The sequence below is a fragment of the Taudactylus pleione genome, unplaced genomic scaffold (genome assembly GCF_031769625.1).
Source record: "Taudactylus pleione unplaced genomic scaffold, aTauple2 ptg000010l, whole genome shotgun sequence".
Lineage (NCBI taxonomy): Eukaryota > Metazoa > Chordata > Amphibia > Anura > Myobatrachidae > Taudactylus > Taudactylus pleione.
In genome coordinates this window covers 9,635,103-9,657,261 of record NW_028284413.1, presented here as the reverse complement: position 1 = coordinate 9,657,261, position 22,159 = coordinate 9,635,103, and the positions used below count along the sequence as shown (strand labels likewise).

At 44.8% G+C, this 22,159-nt stretch overlaps 1 protein-coding gene across 1 annotated transcript in view; it reads right to left on the bottom strand.

The window, feature by feature from the left end:
- Positions 1–22,159, bottom strand: part of ECEL1 (endothelin converting enzyme like 1) — a 189,640-nt gene that overhangs the window by 76,403 nt on the left and 91,078 nt on the right. Inside the window, exons 7-10 of the mRNA XM_088467436.1 lie at positions 13,424–13,522; positions 7,240–7,314; positions 3,206–3,309; positions 404–462 (exon numbers count right to left, since the gene is read on the bottom strand). Coding sequence (XP_088323562.1) covers positions 404–462; positions 3,206–3,309; positions 7,240–7,314; positions 13,424–13,522 — 337 coding nt within the window. The remainder of the gene's footprint in view (positions 1–403; positions 463–3,205; positions 3,310–7,239; positions 7,315–13,423; positions 13,523–22,159) is intronic.

The following is a 22,159-nucleotide window of genomic DNA, read 5'->3' as shown; positions in this document are numbered from 1 at the left end:
CATATTATTTATGGATGGTCAATGTGCAAATACATGATAATGGCATCCAAAACTAGCTAGCAGCTTGTGATTGGCCGATTGTGAATGCACCCTTGATGCTGATAGATGCTCTCTTCTTTAGCTTGTGTATATAATGTTTTTGATTTTAACAGTCAATGTCAATTTCTCAAGACAAACAAATATATAAAAACATCTGTGCAAGTGTATATTATGTATGACTAGAATAAAACTGGGCGCATATACTAATGGTCAGACCTGCATATACTGTATCTTGTGATAGTTTTGGCTTTCTCATGAATGCATCTTATGCCTACGGTTGGGATGCAACTGTGTCCAACTCAGCATCAGCCCCATACTGTTTACTGTATATGCTGAATATGCAGAGGTGTCCTTTGCTACTCACCCATTTGGTTCTTGTTAGGGAGATAATATGCATTCAGTGCCTGAGGAGGAAGCAGCCACCTGTTAAATACAATAGGTTTAAGTTGGTGCAGGTTTTATCTTTATTTCGTTACTATTTTGGACTTCAAGAACAAATCACATGCTGAAAAAGGACATCTACTGTATTTATAATTAGTTTCCATATCAATCAAGAAACTAAGAAGACTAAAGAGTAGTTGTTATGGCAGAACCATACCTACTTACATTCTTTGGATTCAAAGTTTAAAAAAAAAATAAACCCTGGGAAAAGACATACTATCAGGATGTGAAGGTTATCTCTGCACATGGTGTAAACCTGCCTGCTCTAACAGCTGAACATCTGTATTATATATGTGGTGGTATCTGGTGTTTGTAGTATGAAGAGAAATGAACAGATAGGTGAAATGTGAATCCAGAAACAGTTACTGGAGTTACAGGTCCCCCCCTCACTCACAGATTTGAGAGCTGTCAGCACACACAGATTCTCTCTCTGCCAGTGGTTCAGCTCTTTCCTACACTCTATTATAGTGGGGACATACAAATTAGGGGATGTAAACCTTACCAGAAGTAGGAAATATTATTACTCTTATTTATACTTGCGAACTCTCCCTGATTGTCAGGGAGACTCCCGGAAATAGTTATGTACTTGGGAAAAAAAAAAAAGCATTTAGAGGCAGGAGCAAACCTGCTCCTTGGCCAGGGTTTCCAGCTGAGGGGCACTATTTTCTGGTGCCCAGCTCCTTCTCTGCAACCAGGGTTCAAGTTGCCAGCACAAGCTCCAACCAAAGGAACTTTCTATACTTGATAATGTGACATAGCCTTCTTATATACATACTTGCCGACATCCAGGGCTAGCATTCTGGGAGGGGGAAGTCAGTCTTCTTCGGTGGGGGGCATGGTGCGGCATAAAGGGGGCATGTTGAGAGAGATGATGTGGCAGTGGGGGCAAAGCAAGGGCACGCTTGACCACACAATTGTGTCATTGTAGCCGCGCACTATCTTCAAAATGCCAAAATTAAAGGCATTGTGAAGCAAGGGGCAAGGCCACAATGACGCAATTCAGTGCAAATCACATGGCCAACCCCCCTGCTGCAGGGGTTTCTATTGTAACTGCGGAGAGGCCGGACAGGTCAGCGGCTGTCAGGAGGCTTGTCTACTTTTCCAGAGGGCCGGGAGTGGCACCCAATTTTAGGAAGGCTCCTGGCCAAATCAGGAAGGTAGGCAAGTATGGTTATATACCAATTTATATCATATACCATTCAGGTTGGGGAGACTGAAAAAATTAATGAATATATGTATTCATTTATACTACTTACCATATGCTAATTTATTTAATCCTTTAATATCAAGTAAATGGGTAGAAAGTGCAGATATTACATAATGTACACTTAAAATGTACTAGAAGCAAAATAATTTGCATATATGCAAACTATTTAGCTGCTAAACTTTATGCTTGTAAATGAAATAATGTGTGCACTCACTATCTGCTCAGTTAACATTAAATAATGAAATTACGGGTGATTCGTTTAAGGTAAGTATTATAAATAGAAAAATAAATAAATATATTTTTCATTTTGTCTCCCTAATTATAATGCTATATGATTTGTACTACCACTAATGTTTATTTACATTTTCTTACTTCTACATCCACCCCTGATCATAGCGTTTTCTCTTTGGTTATAGGACACAATGATCCTTATAGTGACATGCTTTCTCATAAAAGTTTTTCTGTGGACACGTATGGAGCCACTTGTAAAACACAATCCATTTGGTTGTAAGTCAATTTTTTGGCACAGCTTTCAGATATAGCAGTACATGTTCACTGTAACACCACACTTGTAGGTGTTGCTTTCACAATCTCCCTGAAATGCTTTTTCAGAAGTAAGCAAGTATGCTTTTATCCTACTGTATTTTATATACTGACAATTTATTGTACAGTGTTTTAACAAATTACATTGGGGTAGATGTATTATAGTGGCGCTTAACGTGCCGCTATAACGCTTCCCGCTTCGCCTCTTTACCGAGGCGAAGCAGGAAGCACTACCGATGAGATGTATAAACATCTCATTGGCCGGAGAGGGGGGAGCGTTAACTCCCCCCTCCGGCGCTACCCGCTAGAGACAGCAGCGCATCAGCCTAGTGCTGATGCGCTGTGTCTCTGTCCCGGCCAGCTCCACTGAGCATGCGCGGGATCTCGCAAGTATCGCGAAATCCCCGTGTGGAGCCCTGGAGCCGGCAGACGCCGCAGCAGGGACAGCGCTGTCCCTGCTGTGGGGATAGGCTAGCACCAGGCTGTAGCTGTCGATAACGACAGCTACAGCCGGCCGAACGGTCATGCGTTATGACAGTTCGTACATAGCCCTGCCGTCGGCGCTGCTATCTTATAGATACATCTCCCCCATTATTCCCTCCCCAGTGGTGCTTTTGCTCTAAAACCAGTTACATAGAGATTACTCCAGCCAATGTGGTCATTATTTTACTTAATTGACCACAAACTATGATATGTGGCTGAATTTAGATAGATCCAAACTAGCTGGATTGGAACAGTTTTATTTAGGAGGTAAATTGATGTGACTAATAACTTTATCAGTACCTGTGTCTCAGATGTTAACGATGCATGACTTGAGACATTGTGCAATTTGGAGAATGAATGACTGGATCAGTTGCATGCTGTTTTGCCACTGCATTCACTAATGCACACACCTTTATGTAAAAATGGGCTTATCGTTACAAGTTTGAAGAACAAATAGTTTCTACTGTAACAGACAATCTTGCTTATACGTACGCTGATTTATCCACCTCTTGATGGATCTTCTTCACTGACTGTTTGATGCTGAATTTAATGCTGTGCAGAATATTCTTGAAATACGTCTTTTCATAAACCTCAAACTAAGAGGAGAAAGCCAAAGTGATACAGTAGGAATAAGGAACAGAGAAAGAGGAAGTAATCATGGAAAAAACAGTGACGACGAGGGACATGGAGCTAATTAGATCTGAGAGAGATGAGGATGAAAGGCAGAAAAAACTGAAGAAATAAAACAATCTGTCAACGTGATTATATACAGCACAGGTGGGCTGTAAAATCCATTTCCTTGGCAGCCTCTGACCGCTTTTTCATCATTAATAGGCAACAAATATTTGAATGCTATATAATAATGTATATAAATGTAAATTATGTACTGCCATTTATATGACTGTTTAAAGACAATTTCATAGTGCATTTGTTTACTGGTCTTGTACACAGTGATTCATAAGGTCACATTTACATTCTGATTAACAAACAACATTTGTCATAAGCCACAAACAAAACCATTCATTAGTGTCATATTCAGAAACTTTTGTTTGAGCTCAGATATACAGTACAGCACAAAATTGGAAAATAATGAATGTATCCAGTTCAGATTATATGTGAGATTGTTAATGCAATACATATCAACTGAAACAAATGAGTACATCTGGCCTAGTACAAATATAATCACCCTTTGGAAAAATATACTAACTTTATAAGGAGTAAAGGGAAGTTTTAAAATCCTTTATAAAATCAGGTTTTAAATGAACGTCTAATGCCAACATACATTCCCTAAAATGTGAGTAAAAACTTTTGCGTTTTCTTCCAGATGAGTTTGCTTAAAACAGAGAACTCTATTGTTGGCTTTCTTTTATATAACACATCGTGGATGACAAAATGAACAACAACTAAGAAATCAAAAGGATCAATGGCAGACAGAAGGGAGATCCTGCCCGATGTAATATTACTCCTGAAACAAGGTAAATCGATACCTTGAAGATTGCACTTAGACAGATTATGTTATACTGTATTGTTTTGAATTGAGATAACACCTTACAGTGATCACCAAATGAACTATCTGGAGAGTGGCTGAATACACTCCTGCTTCTACTCAGGAGCATAATAGGAAAACACTACTCTCTGCCACGCTCCAGTGTACATTTCTCTCCTGCTGTGGCCCGGATTACACTCTCATGTTATGCCAGGAGTACAATACACTCCTGTCACCCTCCAGAGCCCACTACTCTTCTGTCGTGCCCTGGGGTACACTACTCTCCTGCATGCTCAGGATTACATTACACTCTCCTGTCATGTTCAGCTCCACTCTCCTTCCCCTCTTCATCTCTCCATCTCCAGCCTTATTCTCCTCACTGTCTCTCTGGCCCCAGCATCATACCCCCGTCTGTCTCTCCTTCTTTAGCCTCATCCCCCTCTCAGTCTCTCCGGTTCCAGCCTCATACCCAACTTTGTATCTTGAACTCCAGCCTCATCCACCTCTCTTCAAGCACCTCTCTATTTTCCCGGCTGCAGCTTCCCCCACCATATTTCTTCAGTCCCTCTGTGTCTTGGGATTGGGTATACCTGTGCCCATAGTAGGCCCCTGTTGCTGGGCCTGCCAGGAGTACACTTCTCTCATGTCATGCTCAGGAATACACTACTCTTCTGTATTGCTCAGGAGTCCACTACTCTCCTGTCATACCCTGAAATACACTACTATCCAGCTGTGGACAAGACTACTGTACTCTTCTGTTGCACACTGAAGCACAAAGCTAGCCTTTCAAAAATAAGCAGATTTGTGAAAAAGGACAAACTGTAATGTTTCATTAGTTATGGTTTGTTAAGCAACTGTGATGTGACTATACAACTTGTGCCTTGCGTGTTATGTCTACAAACATGCAGAGTTAAAAATAATAATAATAATAATAATAATAATAATAAAAAACAATAATGCTACAAATATTTCCTTTTTCAATAGTTTGTTAGCATCCTGTTACTGGTGTCTGTGCCTTGAGGCGTCCCCCATAACGATGGCAGTGACTGACAGTGGCGTAACTAGGGCAGGGCGAGCGGGGTGCGTGCCCTGGGTGCCGTGGGACCGGCGGCGCGGGGGGGGCCGCCAGCCACGGTACCGGCCCGCCCTAGTTAGCCAGTGTAGCGCCGACCGCAATGAGTGCGGTCAGCGCTACACATTTACACAGGACCGGCACTAGGCTTCCAGCGCCGGTCCTGTGCTGCACAGCTGAGCCCGTTCCCTCCCCCTGAGCGCTTGCCCAATAGCGCTAGGAGGCGGGCTCAGGCTGTGCATAACACATGCATCGCCGCCAGCGTTGGCGGCGATGCGTGTGTTAAACAGCAGCCAATGAGAGTCAGATAGACTCTCATTGACTGCTGCAGCACCCACTGCAAGAGCCAGGCTTCTGTCCGGCTCCTGCAGTGGGTAATGGGACAGACGTCATGACATCATGACGTCTCTCCCATAATGCTGAGCGCGCCAGCCCAGGAGCACTGGCGGGCGGCAGCGGCGGGAATGGTGTCGCGGACCGGAGCAGCAGAAGCGTGGATTCAGGTAAGTATATTTTTATATATATATTTTTAAACCTTTCTGCCCTACGGGGGGCACAACGGGGGAGGGGGGTGGCTACTACTGGGGGGACCTCTACTGGGGGTGGGGGCACAATGGGAGAGGGGTGGCTACTACTGGGGGCACCATTATTGGGAGGACCTCTACTGGGGGGGGCTACTACTGGGGGCACTTAATCGGGAGGGGGAACCTCTACTGGGGACTTCTACTTGGGGAAGGACTACCATTGGGGGCATTATAAAAGGGGCCTACTACTAGAGGCACTGCACTGGGGGGACCACTACTGGGGGCAATAATAGGAAGGGCCACTACAGGGGGCACTGGATAAGGGGGATCACTACTGGGTGCCTGCATAAGGGGGACCACTACTGGGAAAACTGCATGGGGGGGACTACTCCTGGGGGCACTATATAAAGGGCACTGCATAGGGGGGGACTACTACTGGGGGCACTATATAAAGGGCACTGCATAAGGGGATACCGCTACTGGGTGCACTACATTGTGGGGACTGCTACTGGGGGCACTGTGTAAGGGGGGGCACTACATGGGGCACTGCATTTGGGGGGCCACTACTGGGGGTACTGAGTAAGGGGAACTAATTGGGGGCTGTATAAGGGGGACCACTACTAGGGATACTGTATAAGGGGCACTACTATGGGCCTGCATAAGAGGGACCACAACTGCATACTGGGGGTACTGTATAAGGGGTACTACTGGGGTTAAGGTGCATATGGATAGGAATGTTCAGTGTGAAAATAAAGGGGTGTGTCATGTTGACACGCCCCATTTTTAAGTGACCACACCCATCTTTTTGCTGCATGCGCCGAAGGCGCGCGCACATCGGGGTGGGGGGGGGAGCTCCCTTTTCAAATTTGCCCTGGGCTCCAAATACCCTAGTTACGCCACTGGTGACTGAGTAGACATGCACATGGTTATGCACATCCCTGTATAGCAGAGAAGAAACTGGCCCTAATTTCCAGGATTTATTGATTTTTCTTTGAATATTTTTGTCCCTGAAAATCACCCCTATTTGTTCAACTGCACAGTTTCCTCCTATTCTACATACTTGATGAAATTATCATTATATATCACCTGGTTCCTGTAATTTATAATATACTGAACACCAGTATTTCACACCAGTATTGGAATTATCTTCTAAGGTGTTCACATCACACATTTCCATGAAGCTGCAGCACTTATCTTCTGCTGTGTTTAAGCCCTAGTTGATAAATGATCTTACTGTACCTACAGTTATGCCATTATACCTAAATAGTGAGAGCAGACAGATAAGATATCTCTGTGTGATAAGAGGTTTCTATTCTGGCAGGACATTTACGTTATGCATTGTTTTATTAATCCATACAGTTTACACTGTATCTATCAGCCATTGCTCTGACTACTAATTAGATCCCCAAACATGCAAACTGTATTACTAGACAAGCAGACTTACTTCATATTCTTTGTCCATGGCTTCTGGCTTGAGCAGGTAGTCAGGATAGCCAATCATAACCATCATGTGTTTCAGCTGTATGGAGAAAATAGCAACATGTTGAAATATGGCTTATGTCAAGTAAATAATATTCCTTCTGTGAAGGAAGAGCGGTGGAGGAACATACTTGTGGGTGTTAATCAAAATAGGGCTCCTGAGCCCCAGACATTAAGGGGTGTATTTATTTACTAAAGTGCGGGATTTTAGTAGTGGAGATGTTGCTCATAGCAACCAATCAGATTCTAGCTATTATCTTCTAGAAGATGGTAGATAAATGATAAGTAGAATCTGATTGGATGCTATGGGCAACATCTCCACTTCTAAAAACCTGCACTTTAATAAATATACCCCTACACGATCATTTGCAAAGACTGGAGGGAAGAAAAATAATTTTGGTTATCAACAAGTAAAAACTAAGTTTTTAAATTTAGCTGTAAAAAATTCCTACATTTGCCGTCCACAAGTCTAGCTGCCTGCACTATTCTCTCAATTGTCATCAGCATGTATACACCACTGCTGGTAAGCTGTCCATTTCTATTTTACATTAGAGAGGTGTATATTGTACGTGCACAAATATACTTTACATTTGATAAATCTATCTTTATGGTTGTGCTGAAGATGTGATTCTAACCCTAACTCAGTATTTAATTATTATCCACAGTCTGACCCATTTATTAGTTATTTATCCAACTTTTTTTAGAGATGACAATTAATCCAACCAAATAAAAGCTTTTATGCATTACCATTCCAGTACAAACTGATCAGCAGTTACAAGATTGTTGCTTATAAATAGCAAGAATAACCAGAAATTAAAATGGCAATATCCTGCAATGCTCTAGATCAACATAATTATGCAAAATATGTAACAGTTTAAAGAGCTATTTGATGTCTTTATATATGTACAGTTGCAAGATGTGTTTGACCATGCATAGTAAGCAAAAAAGTTTCCATAATTTATGCAAATTGCACAAGGTACACAATTTACATAAGCAACTTTAATAGCGTAGGACACACTTTAGTGTGTAACTTACACTATTGGTGTACTACTGTGGGGATTCCCCATGGTCTGACCCCACTTTAAAGATTGAAGTCCTTCCAATCATTTGTATCTTAAGGCCCCCATACATCAGCAATGTTAGATTTCCCTGATTTGCCTATGCCAACCCAAAAATGATCGGGATCAGCAAATCATTTCCTGACCAACGGATCCGGTCCCATGAGGGATCAGTGAGACGGCCGCCTGACGTATGGGGCCCTTTACCCAATGCAGCCTATTGAGTTCCATCCTGAATGTGGCCTTTTCTGTGTGCCAATAGAATACATTATAATAGTATGGCTAGCCTGTCTGGGGGTGATTGAGCAGCCAATGGCTGATATGGGATCGGTATGAATGACCGCCGGACCTATGCCCGGCGGTTCAAATTCTGACGCTGCACCACCGACAGGAGTGAAATGCCAATCCAGCAATAACCACTCACCCTCGCAGATCCACACCACAACCCTGGCATTCCAAATGCACCAGATACCTACAAAAGTGTTCAAGAATTGCGGAGCGTCAGTGGAGAAAGTCACGCTCTAAGGCTGACTTCCTCCATTTCAAATTTATTCTCTCCTCCTACAGTGCTTCCCTGTCTCTCTCCAAACAAACATATTTCAAGAACCTCATCTCCTCCCAGTCCTCAAACCCCCGGCGTCTCTTTGCCACTTTCAACTCCCTACTCTGCCCTTCCCCTCCTCGCCTTCCCTCCTCGCTCTCTGCCCTCGACTTTGCCACCTACTTTACATCTAAAATTGACTCCATACGTGAGGACATCATATCCCATCAGACCCTTAGCACTCCTCTCCCTCCTTGCCCTTACCACCCCTCCCCTTCTGTCTCACCAACTCTGACATCCTTCTCCCCTGCTTCTGGAGAGGAAGTCTTGGCCCTCATCCGGTCCTCCCCTCCTTCCACCTCCCCTCTTGACCCTATCCCTTCCCGTCTCCTCTCCCACTTGTCTCCTTCTGCCTGTTCCCATCTGGCTCACCTCCTTAATCTTTCCCTATCATCTGGCACTGTCCCTTCTGCATTCAAACATGCTCTTGTCTCCCCCATTCTTAAAAAACCTACCCTTGATCCTAACATACTTTCAAACTATCGACCCATCTCTCTTCTCCCTTTTGCTTCCAAACTCCTTGAGCGTATTGTCTACAACCGCCTTACCACCTTTCTTTCCTCCCACTCCCTCCTTGACTCATTTCAATCTGGCTTCCGATCTCTCCACTCCACGGAAACTGCCCTCACGAAAGTCAGCAACGACCTCCTTGCTGCCAAATCCAAGGGTCACTACTCTCTGCTCATTCTCCTTGACCTCTCTGCTGCATTTGACACTGTAGACCACCCTCTCCTCCTGCAAATCCTTTACTCTCTCGGTTTACGTGAAACTGCCCTCTCCTGGCTTTCCTCCTACCTCTCTGATCGTTCCTTCGCTGTGTCCTCTCATGACTCCTCTTCCCCTCCACTTCCACTAAAGGTAGGAGTTCCCCAAGGTTCTGTTCTTGGACCTCTCCTTTTCTCCCTATATACATCCTCTTTAGGTGAACTCATTAACTCCTTTGACCTCCAATATCATCTCTATGCAGATGATACTCAAATTTACCTTTCCACCCCTGAGCTCACCCCTGAGCTCCTTACCCGTATCTCCAACTGTCTCTCTGCTGTCTCTTCGTGGATGTCCCAGCGCTTTCTTAAACTTAACATGTCTAAGACTGAGCTGATCATCTTCCCACCCTCTTCCACTACATCACTTTCCACAATTTCGTTATCTATTGATGGCACAACTATCTCCTCTAGCCCCAAAGTGCGCTGTCTTGGAGTTATCCTAGACTCCTCCCTCTCCTTTAAACCGCACATTCAGCACATCTCGCAGTCCTGCCGTTTTCACCTAAAAAATATCTCCAGGATTAGACCCTTCCTCACCCAGGATGCCACTAAAACCCTCATCCACTCACTGGTCATATCCAGATTGGACTACTGTAACCTTCTCCTAGCTGGCCTCCCAGTCTCTCACCTCTCTCCACTACAATCTGTTCTCAATGCTGCTGCTCGGCTCATCTTCCTCTCCAGACGTTCTATATCTGCTTCCCCTCTCCTTCAAGCCCTACACTGGCTCCCCTTCCCCTTCAGATGCCAATTCAAGGTTCTTACATTCACCTACAAAGCCCTCACCAAATCCTCTCCCGCATACATTTCTGACCTTCTCTCCCTTCACACTCCCACCCGCCCACTTCGCTCAACTAATGCATGCCGCCTCTCTTGCCAACTGATTACTTCCTCCCACTCCCGCATCCGAGATTTTGCCCGTGCTGCTCCCTACCTTTGGAATGCTCTCCCTCTCCCTATCAGACTCTCCACCTCTCTACAAATCTTCAAACGGGCTCTCAAGACCCACTACTTCATCAAGGCCTTCCAGCACTCCTCCTAACCCACCTCATGCTCTTTCCTTCCTATCTTCCCCTTCTGTGTCACGCCTGTCTGTCTGCCCCTCCCCTTAGAATGTAAGCTCTCATGAGCAGGGACCTCTTCCCTCATGTGCTTCTCTTTACATTTTCTTCTACTCTCTACTCCCCATTAGGGCACCTAACACGGGACCGCCAACTCCCGGCAGCTTATTGTGAGTGCTTTAATCACTATTTCAGCAATGTATATAAGTTGTGTCCCTGTCCTGCACTGTAATGTACTGTAAGTTACTTGTTTCTTGTTCACTTATTAGTTCTATGTACTATATAAGGCGCTGCGGAACACTTGTGGCGCCATATAAATAAAGGATAATAATAATAATAATAATAATAATCGGTAAGTATTCTATCTAAACCTAACCCTCTCCCCTCCCATAACTCTAACCTTCCCTTAGGAGTGCCTAAACCTTGCCTCCCTCCCAAGTGCCTAACCCTAACCCCCCCTTTAAGTACCTAAACCTAACTCCCCCTTCCCCGCAGCCTAAATCTAAGTCTCCCGGGGGGGTGCCTAACCCTAACCCCCCCTTTCCCTAGCCTAACCCTAACCCTCCCGGGGGTGGCTGACCAATTGTCCCCCTGGGAGCGCTGAAACCTAACCGTCCCCCCTACGGCTATCCAAGCCCGCCACCCGGCTTACCTTCATTCGGTATAATATAGGCGCCGGGATTTTGACACCTATCATTAGACCCCTGCCGGAATTCCACAGTCTGGAAGCCATCGGTCTGCATTTAGACCGTCGGCTTCCTGACGGCATCCTGCTGATACATACTGTACATTAAAAAGGATTTGGGTTAAGTTAATAGTGATGGTAATGATTAGTATTATTATTATCCTTTGGTTTGCACATGGTTGAGGACTGTCTGTGCTTTGGAAATATGGCCTCTATAAACATTTTTTTGAGGACAACAAAAGTAATCTACAAAGTGTAAAAAACATGTACATGCAAAACATATTGTTTGTGTTATCTGCCCATCACTTACAGGCACAGGAACACCATACTCCGAGACTTACCAGTGATCTACCCAGATTTATTGTGTGACCATGTACAGGACTGCAGTCATTCCTGGGAGTGCAAGTGCACAAGAAAAAAATCACTATACAAACCTCAGCCTACAGGACTTTTGGATTGCCCTGCTAATTAATTACAATTAATTTTTATTTTTATCCTAAAATACTGCTAGTTGGAAATGATTATATATTTATTAAATAAGTGATAATACGTTGGACATCAAGATTGTCCTTATTTGATTTGTGCAGTTTGTCCTTTAATGAAATTTTTTTTGCATGCATATAAATGTGTCTTGATCTACTGCATCTCGATGCCCCAAAAGACGTTCCATTAGAATCAAATGGCACTTGTAAAGCTTAAGGTGCGTACACACGGTACGATATTTATGAACAATATTGAACGATAAGGATAAATCATTCACATCGTTCATTTTTAGGCAGCAAACGACCAACAATTTGTGTTTCCTCATGGACGATAACGATATCTATGGTCATCTGTACATACCTGTTTGAGGTCAGTTCACCTTTCAGGCCAACTTGGACGATTTCATAATGATTTGCATGTTCAGAGATGTGGCAGGATGACTTCACTGAAAGATATCTATTGTAGATATCTATCAGTGAGTACACCCAATATCGTTTGTCCTGCACTACACAAAAGGTCAAGGGAAATTGTTCAGCGATATCGTTGGTTGTGCAGATCGTACCGTGTGTACCCAGCTTTAGTTTGTTTTGCAGGGCTGAAAAGGCTCTGGGCCTTTCTGAGTCGGGTGTAGCTCTTAGCACAGATGCAAACAGCGGGTTACAGCATATAGCACATGTGCAGAAGCGCATCAATGCATTATTGCATATGTCCGTGTCGGGTGGAAACTGGGTGGTGACACTGCGATCACATGTAACCACGCTAACTTATGGGCATATGATGGGAGTGTAGTGGACATACTGGGAAGTCTTTTCTCTGACTTATCTCCTGCAGCAAGCATGGGCCTGGTGCAAGCGCAGATACAAATGATGATGGCTGTCGTGGGTGACGTAATATCAATGGGCAGCGCAGGTTTCCACTTACAGATGCACAAACCCCACGTTAGCCCTATGGATTATTACATTAGCTCAGTGGTTCTCAAACTCGGTCCTCAGATCCACAGATGGAATTAATTATTGCATTAGTGATTCTGTGAGGAGACCTGGAAAACATGCACTGTTTGGGGTCCTGAGGACCGAGTTTGAGAACCTGTACCTTAGCATAATGTAGTAAATCGGGCTTCCATGTCTGGCTGCAACTACAGCCACTTTGGATGTGACTCAGAATCAGCCCTAAATGTGTAGTCTCCACTCTCCACCCATTGCTGTCCAATTTCTACATCCAGCAATTGAGCCCCAATACACCCAACTGCACTAATTAGAAAGAGAAGAATTATGCAACTCAGTTACCAACGTCATATTGATGTTTAAGCAAGTTACATTTAAAAACTGTGCATAAGTGAGTAACAATAGGCCCATGATATTGCAAAATGAAAGATTACAGATTTGTATATGCAGGACCACATTTATCAAGTCTGTAAATGATTCATATTCACTTTCTGTGCAATAATAACACTATTTCCCAAAGTAAATGTTCTTCTGATTGAGGTCAGTTCACCTTTGCTCTTGCGGCTTCTTTGGTCTCCAAATCCATCCAGTCTAATTCATCCAACCTGTTGTTTAGTATGTGTTTAATGTCTTCAACAAGCTGCTGCACCTGCATAGAGAGCACAGATACAGCCACTACTGAGGGAAGCCTGAAGATTATTGTTACATATTCACCAGCTGTGCTCTACAGGATAGGAATATTTGCATTCATAGCTTCATTCATTGCAGAGAACTGGTTAGTAAAATCTAGCCATAATATCTGGCATCAAGTACATGCTTCTGTGCATTTAAGAAGTGTCAGTTCTCTCCACTGAACATAACTCTTCAGCAGAACACACATGCACATAACATTATAATTCATTAGCAAAGTTATATTTTGTCACAGTAGGCTGTAACATTGCACATCTCAAAAGTATTATGTCTGTTCTTGTAGTGCACAAATATCAGCAAATGAAATGATGAGCAACAGGTGATGTATCACAGAGACATACCTCCCAACTGTCCCAATTTTTGTTTTGTTTACTGTATTACAATATGAATCACAGACAGGACATTGGTTAATATAATACATCCCTCCCATTCCTGATCCTCGCCTCTGTCTTCATCATCTCCTGCATTCAGCTGTATGTCTACTGACACACATGGAACCTGCTGTATTAATATGGTAATGTGGGGGCTATTGCTGTAATTTGGTGGGGAGGTATTGCTATCATATGCTGGGGTGGAGTATTGCTAGAATGTCTTGTGGTAATGAGTATTGCTATGGTAAGGTAGAATGTGGGAGTCACAAATGAAAATGCATCCGCAAAAAAAAGTTGTATTTCTGAGACTTATTCAGAGTTGGTTACATTCAAAAGTTTGTACCTGGGGCTCCCTTTAGGTAGGTACACACCTAAAACATATATCGATACATCTGCAGATCGACTAATCTGCAGATGATGGTTGTTCCTACACACTGAACAACCATCATCTGCCCGCTGGCCAGGGGTTGCATCGCGCCAACCTCCCCGCGGCCTCTGCAGCAGGTGTACGGGCAGTTGACTGACCGACTTTACATACTGCATGATTAACAGATATATCTGCCATCGGCTATGCTGCACAGCCAACGCGATATGTGTATAAACAATGTCGTTCACAGACATATTGATGGTAAATACTGGCCGACGCACCCACAATACATCGGCCGTTGAGTTGAACAATCGATATATATCACCCAGTGTGTACCCAGCATTAGTTTCACATACCAGGGTCCAAAGCGGCTGAAGGCATGGTTTCATGGTGAGTTCTCAAAATGCTAAAACTGCACATGCAGTATACACAATGCAAATGCAGTACAGTTAATAGCAGACAGGGTCGGATTAAGGTCTGTGGGGGCCCCTGGGCAACATACATGTGGGGGCCCTTATTAAATGTGACGAACTGGGGGTATGCGCAATGGGGACCTCAGTAGTGTTAGTGCCCACAGTATTGGTGCCTTTTATACAGTGCACCCAATAGTAGTGCCCCCTATGCAATTCTCCCATTAGTAATGCCCCCTGTGGTAGTGTCCCAAATAGTAATGCCCCCTGTATAAATACCCCCAGTAGTAATACCACTGTAGTTGTGCCCCCAATAGTAATGCTCCCCAGTAGTCATGCCCCCTGTGCGTGCCCAATAGTAATGCCCCCTGTCTACATGCACTCAGTAGTAATACCCCTGTAGTTGTTGCCCCAGTAGTAATGCCCCCAGTAGTCATGGCCCCTGTGATGGTGGCCCCAGTAGTCATGTCCCCTGTAGTAGTACCCTCTGTATAAATGCTCCCACCCTGAGTAATGCCCCAGTAGTAATGCTCCCCCCCTGAGTAATGCCCCCAGTAGTAATGCTCCCCCCCGAGTAATGCCCCAGTAGTAATGCTCCCCCCCAAGTAATGCCCCCAGTAGTAATGCCCCCCCGAGTAATGCCCCCAGTAGTAATGCTCCCCCCCGAGTAATGCCCCAAGTAGTAATGCTCCCCCCGAGTAATGCCCCCTGTAGTAATGTCCCCCCCCAAGTAATGCCACCAGTACAATAGCTGCTTGCACTAAAAAAAAAATAGAAAAAAAAGAGCTATTACTTACCTTAAGCCCTGCTCCCGCTGCCGTCGACGTCGCTCGGCTGCTGCTCTGCACCATAGGAGAGACGTCGACGTCTCTCCCATAGTGCACTGCGTGAGCCGGAGCCCTCCAGTCCAGTCTCCGGCTCCGGCTGCCGCTGCGGGGAGTGAGCCAGGCGCCCGCTGGTTAAAATCAGTGGGCATCTGGCAAATGGTGCCTCCCTGCGGCTCTGGGGTTAGGTTGGCCGGAGGAGGCGAAACTGGTTCCATCTCCTCCGGTTCACTTTAACCCCTTGAGGTGTGGGGGCCCTTCAGGTGTGGGGGCCCAGGAACGATCGCCCCTGTCACCCCCCCCCCGTTAATCCGGCCCTGATGGCAGGTATGGCAAGTGGCTTGGAGCATTTGAAATGTGAATCGAGGTAGATGCAAAGTAACTCCAAAACATATATATACTAGCTGAAGTACCCAGGTTTAAATCTTCAAGTTATTAAGTTAGGCACCTCAGGGCAATGGCCAGCCCTCTGTGCAGTTTTCATCCAAATACGTCCAGTGGAAGGCCAAGAACAGGCACCCCAGGTCAAAGTTCTGCCCAGCGTACACCATTGGGGGTTCGACTGGGACCTAATCTTCAAGTTATTAAGTTAGGCATTCCAGACCAATTGCCACCCCTCTCTAACGTATTAATCCAAATCCATACTGTGGAAGGTCCAGTACAGGCTCCCTGGGTCAAAGTTCTGCTCAGCATACACCAACGGGAGGTCCAACCGGGACCTCAACACCCTAGCATGTCTTCTGGGATCCAATGTTACTACTCTGTGAAGTTTTCATCCAAATCCATCCAGTAGAAGGCTCAGAACAGGCTCCCCGGGTCAAAGTTCTGCCAAGTGTCCACCAATGGCCGGTACGACTGGTACCCTATCACACACACACACATATATATATATATATATATATATATATATATATACACGTTTGTATGGCAGCACTTTCAAATATGTGTTCAGGCTTCTCCTTCCCCAACTGTATGACTGTATAAAGCATTCTTTGTTTGTATTAAGCAGCTGTTCAGTATACTGTAAAGTGACTTTTAAAACACAAAGCATCAGTAAATTTGCATAATTTGGAGTGTTTGTGACCAATCAGATGCATTCTTCATCATCATCATCAGTGTTATACTCATGCAAGGGTTGAAGCGCCCACAGCCCAGGCCTTCTAAGGCACTTACTCTTGTGACTTTCGCTGATCATTTTAGTCTTACTTTGCATCTACATGCTAACACCACACTTTTACTGTGCTTGGCTGAATCTGCATGCCCATTCCAACTCTAGTTGTCTTTCCAACCATTGTCATATGCTCTCACAAGTCAAGCAAACGCATAAAAAAAAGGATTCCAACCCTTGTCATACGCACTCGCAGTTCGGGCATATGCATAAATAAAAAATAAAAAATACTGAAAAAATTTGTGCATGTGCATTAACAAAAATGCAGCTTGCGGACAGAAAAAGGCCATAAATCACATTTACTTATCAATTTAAATAAGGCACTTACTGTAATGTGCGTGTGTGTGGGTAATTTATAGATGAAATATGGTGTCTGTAATAAATGTTGGGGACAATAAGGTAATGATAGGGGCCATTAGTGGAGATAGGACTATTTGTTTCCTATGAATGCTATTAATTTAATGTTGGTACTAATTGATGGGAAGAAGGACCATTTGTTAAATGTGGTAGCTATTGATTTCATTTTGAGACTGTTTGAGGGAGGTAGGCCTAATGTTTATTCTCCTTGCTCGGCTTTCCAGGAGGTGAATATTAATTATCATTTTTCCAAATGTGTTCCCAAAAACTCAAGATTCGGGCAAGCAGTAACCCTTCAGCAGCAGATAGTCAGAGCTTCAAGAACATATAGAAAACAGACTGTCTGCCAACTGTACTGATTGTGCTATGGTCATGATAGAGCTATGTATGTCCTATATTACACTGCTCTGCTCATAAAGGGAAGTGTCACGTGCACCTACAGTGTTTGATGGGAAGGGGCTGGAGGAGGACTTTACATTGTATGATACCCCAAAGTGGCGTGAGGCACACAGGTGTAACTAGGGATATTGTGGGGATTATCTCAGGGTGTGAACATTCCAGTTCCAATGCTGGTGATTTGAACTTTTAATTTTCTATGTTTTGCTCGATACTTTGATCCTGTAGAGTCAAACTCCTCAGCAGAGAGGCAAGGACCCCACAAACAAGGGGCACACTCAATGATACAAGCGAGAATTGATAAAGGGAACATATCGCTAACATGCAATTCTTATTACAGGGCCTGCGAGCTGAAACAGGTATAGTATTTTTGTTTTTTTTATTTATACATTAACAATATATTCTGACCCAGGTAAGACTAAATAGGCCTCAACATATAAATACTATATATATATATATATATATATATGTATATATATATATATATAATATATATATATATATATATATATATATTAGGGGTGAGCGGGTTCGGATTTCTGAAATCCGAACCCCCCCGAGCCCCCCCGATCCGAGTCAGATCCGAGTCAGGCTCGACTTTTCCCGCCTGACTCGGATCTGAAATCGAGGCAAAACGTCATCATCCCGCCTTCCGGGTCTCGCGGGTTTTGGATCCTATATAAGGTACCCGCGTCGGCGCCATTTTCTCACTCGGCTGTGGACAGTGAAGAGGGAGGGTGGGAGTTAGGGCTGGCTGGGCTGTGTAGTGTAGTGTAGTGTAGTGTAGTGTTGTGCTGTGCTGTGCTGTGCTGTGCTGCGCTGTGCTGCTGTTGTCCACTACTTCAAAGTCCATAGGGGCTGGCTGTGTTGTGCTGTGCTGCTGTTGTTAATAGGGGCTGTGTCCACTACTTCAAAGTCCATAGGGGCTGGCTGGACTGTGTTGTGCAGTCAGTTCTCCATAGGGGCTGTGTCCACTCCAAAGTCCTGTGCAGTGTCCCAGTCCTAAAGGGGTGCTGTAGTGTTGTCCAGGGGGTGCTCTGTCCATCATGGGTGCTCCCCCAAGTGCTAAAAAAATAATATTTTTTCTGTGTTTGTGAATTGTGTGCGCAGTAGCCGCACGTGCATCAACAAAGTAGTGCCAAGCGTGCGCCTGTGTCATAAGTAAAGGGCCGGCTGGCTTGACCGTTAAAGGGTGCTGTAACCCCCAAAGTACACTCCAGTCCAAACCAAAAAAAAAAATATTTTCTGTGTTTGTGAATTGTGTGCGCAGTAGCCGCACGTGCATCAACAAAGTAGTGCCAAGCGTGCGCCTGTGTCATAAGTAAAGGGCCGGCTGGCTTGACCGTCAAAGGGTGCTGTAACCCCCAAAGTACACTCCAAACCAAATAACAAAATATTTTTTCTGTGTTTGTGAATTGTGTGCGCAGTAGCCGCACGTGCATCAACAAAGTAGTGCCAAGCGTGCGCCTGTGTCATAAGTAAAGGGCCGGCTGGCTTGACCGTTAAAGGGTGCTGTAACCCCCAAAGTACACTCCAGTCCAAACCATAAAAAATATATTTTCTGTGTTTGTGCATTGTGTGCGCAGTAGCCGCACGTGCATCAACAAAGTAGTGCCAAGCGTGCGCCTGTGTCATAAGTAAAGGGCCGGCTGGCATGACCGTTAAAGGGTGCTGTAACCCCCAAAGTAGACTCCAGTCCAAACCAAAAAAATATATATTTTCTGTGTTTGTGAATTGTGTGCGCAGTAGCCGCATGTGCATCAACAAAGTAGTGCCAAGCGTGCGCCTGTGTCATAAGTAAAGGGCCGGCTGGCTTGACCGTTAAAGGGTGCTGTAACCCCCAAAGTACACTCCAGTCCAAACCAAAAAAAAAAATATTTTCTGTGTTTGTGAATTGTGTGCGCAGTAGCCGCACGTGCATCAACAAAGTAGTGCCAAGCGTGTGCCTGCGTCATAAGTAAAGGGCCGGCTGGCTTGACCGCTAAAGGGTGCTGTAACCCCCAAAGTACACTCCAGTCCAAACCAAAAAAAAAATATTTTCTGTGTTTGTGAATTGTGTGCGCAGTAGCCGCACGTGCATCAACAAAGTAGTGCCAAGCGTGCGCCTGTGTCATAAGTAAAGGGCTGGCTGGCTTGACCGTTAAAGGGTGCTGTAACCCCCAAAGTACACTCCAGTCCAAACCAAAAAAATATATATTTTCTGTGTTTGTGAATTGTGTGCGCAGTAGCCGCACGTGCATCAACAAAGTAGTGCCAAGCGTGCGCCTGTGTCATAAGTAAAGGGCCGGCTGGCTTGACCGTTAAAGGGTGCTGTAACCCCCAAAGTACACTCCAAACAAAATAAAAAAATATTTTCTGTGTTTGTGAATTGTGTGCGCAGTAGCCGCACGTGCATCAACAAAGTAGTGCCAAGCGTGCGCCTGTGTCATAAGTAAAGGGCCGGCTGGCTTGACCGTTAAAGGGTGCTGTAACCCCCAAAGTACACTCCAAACAAAATAAAAAAATATTTTCTGTGTTTGTGAATTGTGTGCACTGTGGCTGCACATGCATCAACAAAGGAGCAGCGCCAAGCGTGCGCCTGTGTCCCATTAGTAAAGGGCCGGCTGGCTTGTCCACTAAAGGGTGCTGTAACCCCCAAAATACACTCCAAACAAAAAAAAAATATATTTTCTGTGTTTGTGAATTGTGTGCACTGTAGCCGCACGTGCATCAACAAAGTAGTGCCAAGCGAGCGCCTGTGTCATAAGTAAAGGGCCGGCTGGCTTGACCGTTAAAGGGTGCTGTAACCCCCAAAGTACACTCCAGTCCAAACCAAAAAAAAATATTTTTTCTGTGTTTGTGAATTGTGTGCGCAGTAGCCGCACGTGCATCAACAAAGTAGTGCCAAGCGTGCGCCTGTGTCATAAGTAAAGGGCCGGCTGGCTTGACCTTTAAAGGGTGCTGTAACCCCCAAAGTACACTCCAAACCAAATAACCAAATATTTTTTCTGTGTTTGTGAATTGTGTGCGCAGTAGCCGCACGTGCATCAACAAAGGAGCAGCGCCAAGCGTGCGCCTGTGTCCCATAAGTAAAGAGCCGGCTGGCTCATTTCTTAAAGGGTGGTGTAACCCACAAAGTGCACTACTCTCCAGCAAAAATAAAAAAATATTTTCTGTGTTTAGCCGCACGTATATATCAAATCGATATAACATAAATGGAGGACCAAACTTTCTCCGATAAAAATAAAATAGAGAAAGATAAAGAAACCACTTCCTCCTAGTGCTGAAGCTGCTGCCACTAGTCATGACATAGACGATAACATGCCATCAACGTCGTCTGCCAAGGCCGATGCCCAATGTCATAGTAGAGGGCACATACAATCCCAAATGACAAAGTTCAGGAAAATGACCTTGAAAAAAACATTTAAATCATCTGAAGAGAAACGTAAACTTGCCAATATGCCATTTACAACACGGAGTGGCAAGGAACGGCTAAGGTCGATCCCTAGTATGTTCATGACTAGTGGTTCAGCTTCACATGACGATGGAAGCCCTCCTCCCACTAAAAAAATCAAAAGAGTTAAGCTGGCAAAAGCACAGCGAAGAACTGTGCTTTCTAAGAAGATATCACAAATCCCCAAGGAGAGTTCAAGTGTGGTGGTGGTTGCGATGCCTGACCTTCCCAGCACTGGACTGGAAGAGGTGGCTCTTTCCACCATTTGCACACCCCCTGCAAGTGCTGAAAGGAGCACCCACAGTCCACTTGCTGATATGCAAATTGAAGATGTCACTGTTGAAGTACAACAGGATGAGGATACTGGTGTAGCTGGCGCTGAGGAGGAAGTTGGCGAGGAGGATTCTGATGGTGATGTGGTTTGTTTAAATCAGGCTCCGGGGGAGACAGTTGTTGTCCGTGGGATGAAAAAGCCATCACGGTCATGCCTGGGCAGAAGACCAAACATTCCACCTCTTTGGTCTGGCAATATCTATCCAAATCCGGACAACAACTGTCTTGCCATATGTACCATATGTAAAGGTGGAATAAGTAGGGGTAGGGACGTTAACCACCTAGGAACATCCTCCCTTATACGGCACCTGCAGCGTGTTCATAATAAGTTACTGTCAAGTTCAGAAACTTTGGCTAAGACCGTAAGCAGTCCAGGGACACCTAAATCCCGTTGTCCTGTTGTATCCAAGCGCCAGCAAACCACACCGTCAACTCCCTCCTCGTCAATTTCCTCCTTAGTCAGGATCGGAAGTAGTCCTGCAGGCCATGTCACTGGCATGACTGACTCTCCTATCCGGGATTCCTCTGGAGGATCCTGCATTGCTACGCCTCCTGCTGCCACTGCTGCTGTTGCTGCTGCTGGGAGTCGTTCATCATCCCAGAGAGGAAGTAGGAACACCACTACTTTTACTAAACAATTGACCCTCCAACAGTCCTTAGCGAGAAGGATGAAGTACGACAGCAGTCATCCTGAAGCAAAACGTATAACTGAGGCCTTGACTGCTATGTTGGTGTTAGACGTGCGTCCGGTAGCCGCCATTAGTGCAGTGGGATTTAGACAATTGATGGAGGTAGTGTGTCCCCGGTTCCAAATCCCATCTAGATTCCACTTCACTTGGCAGGCGATACTGAGACTGTACAGAAACGTCAGAAAAAGTGTCCTCTGTGTCCTGAAAAATGCTGTTGTACCCAATGTCCACCTAACCACGGACATGTG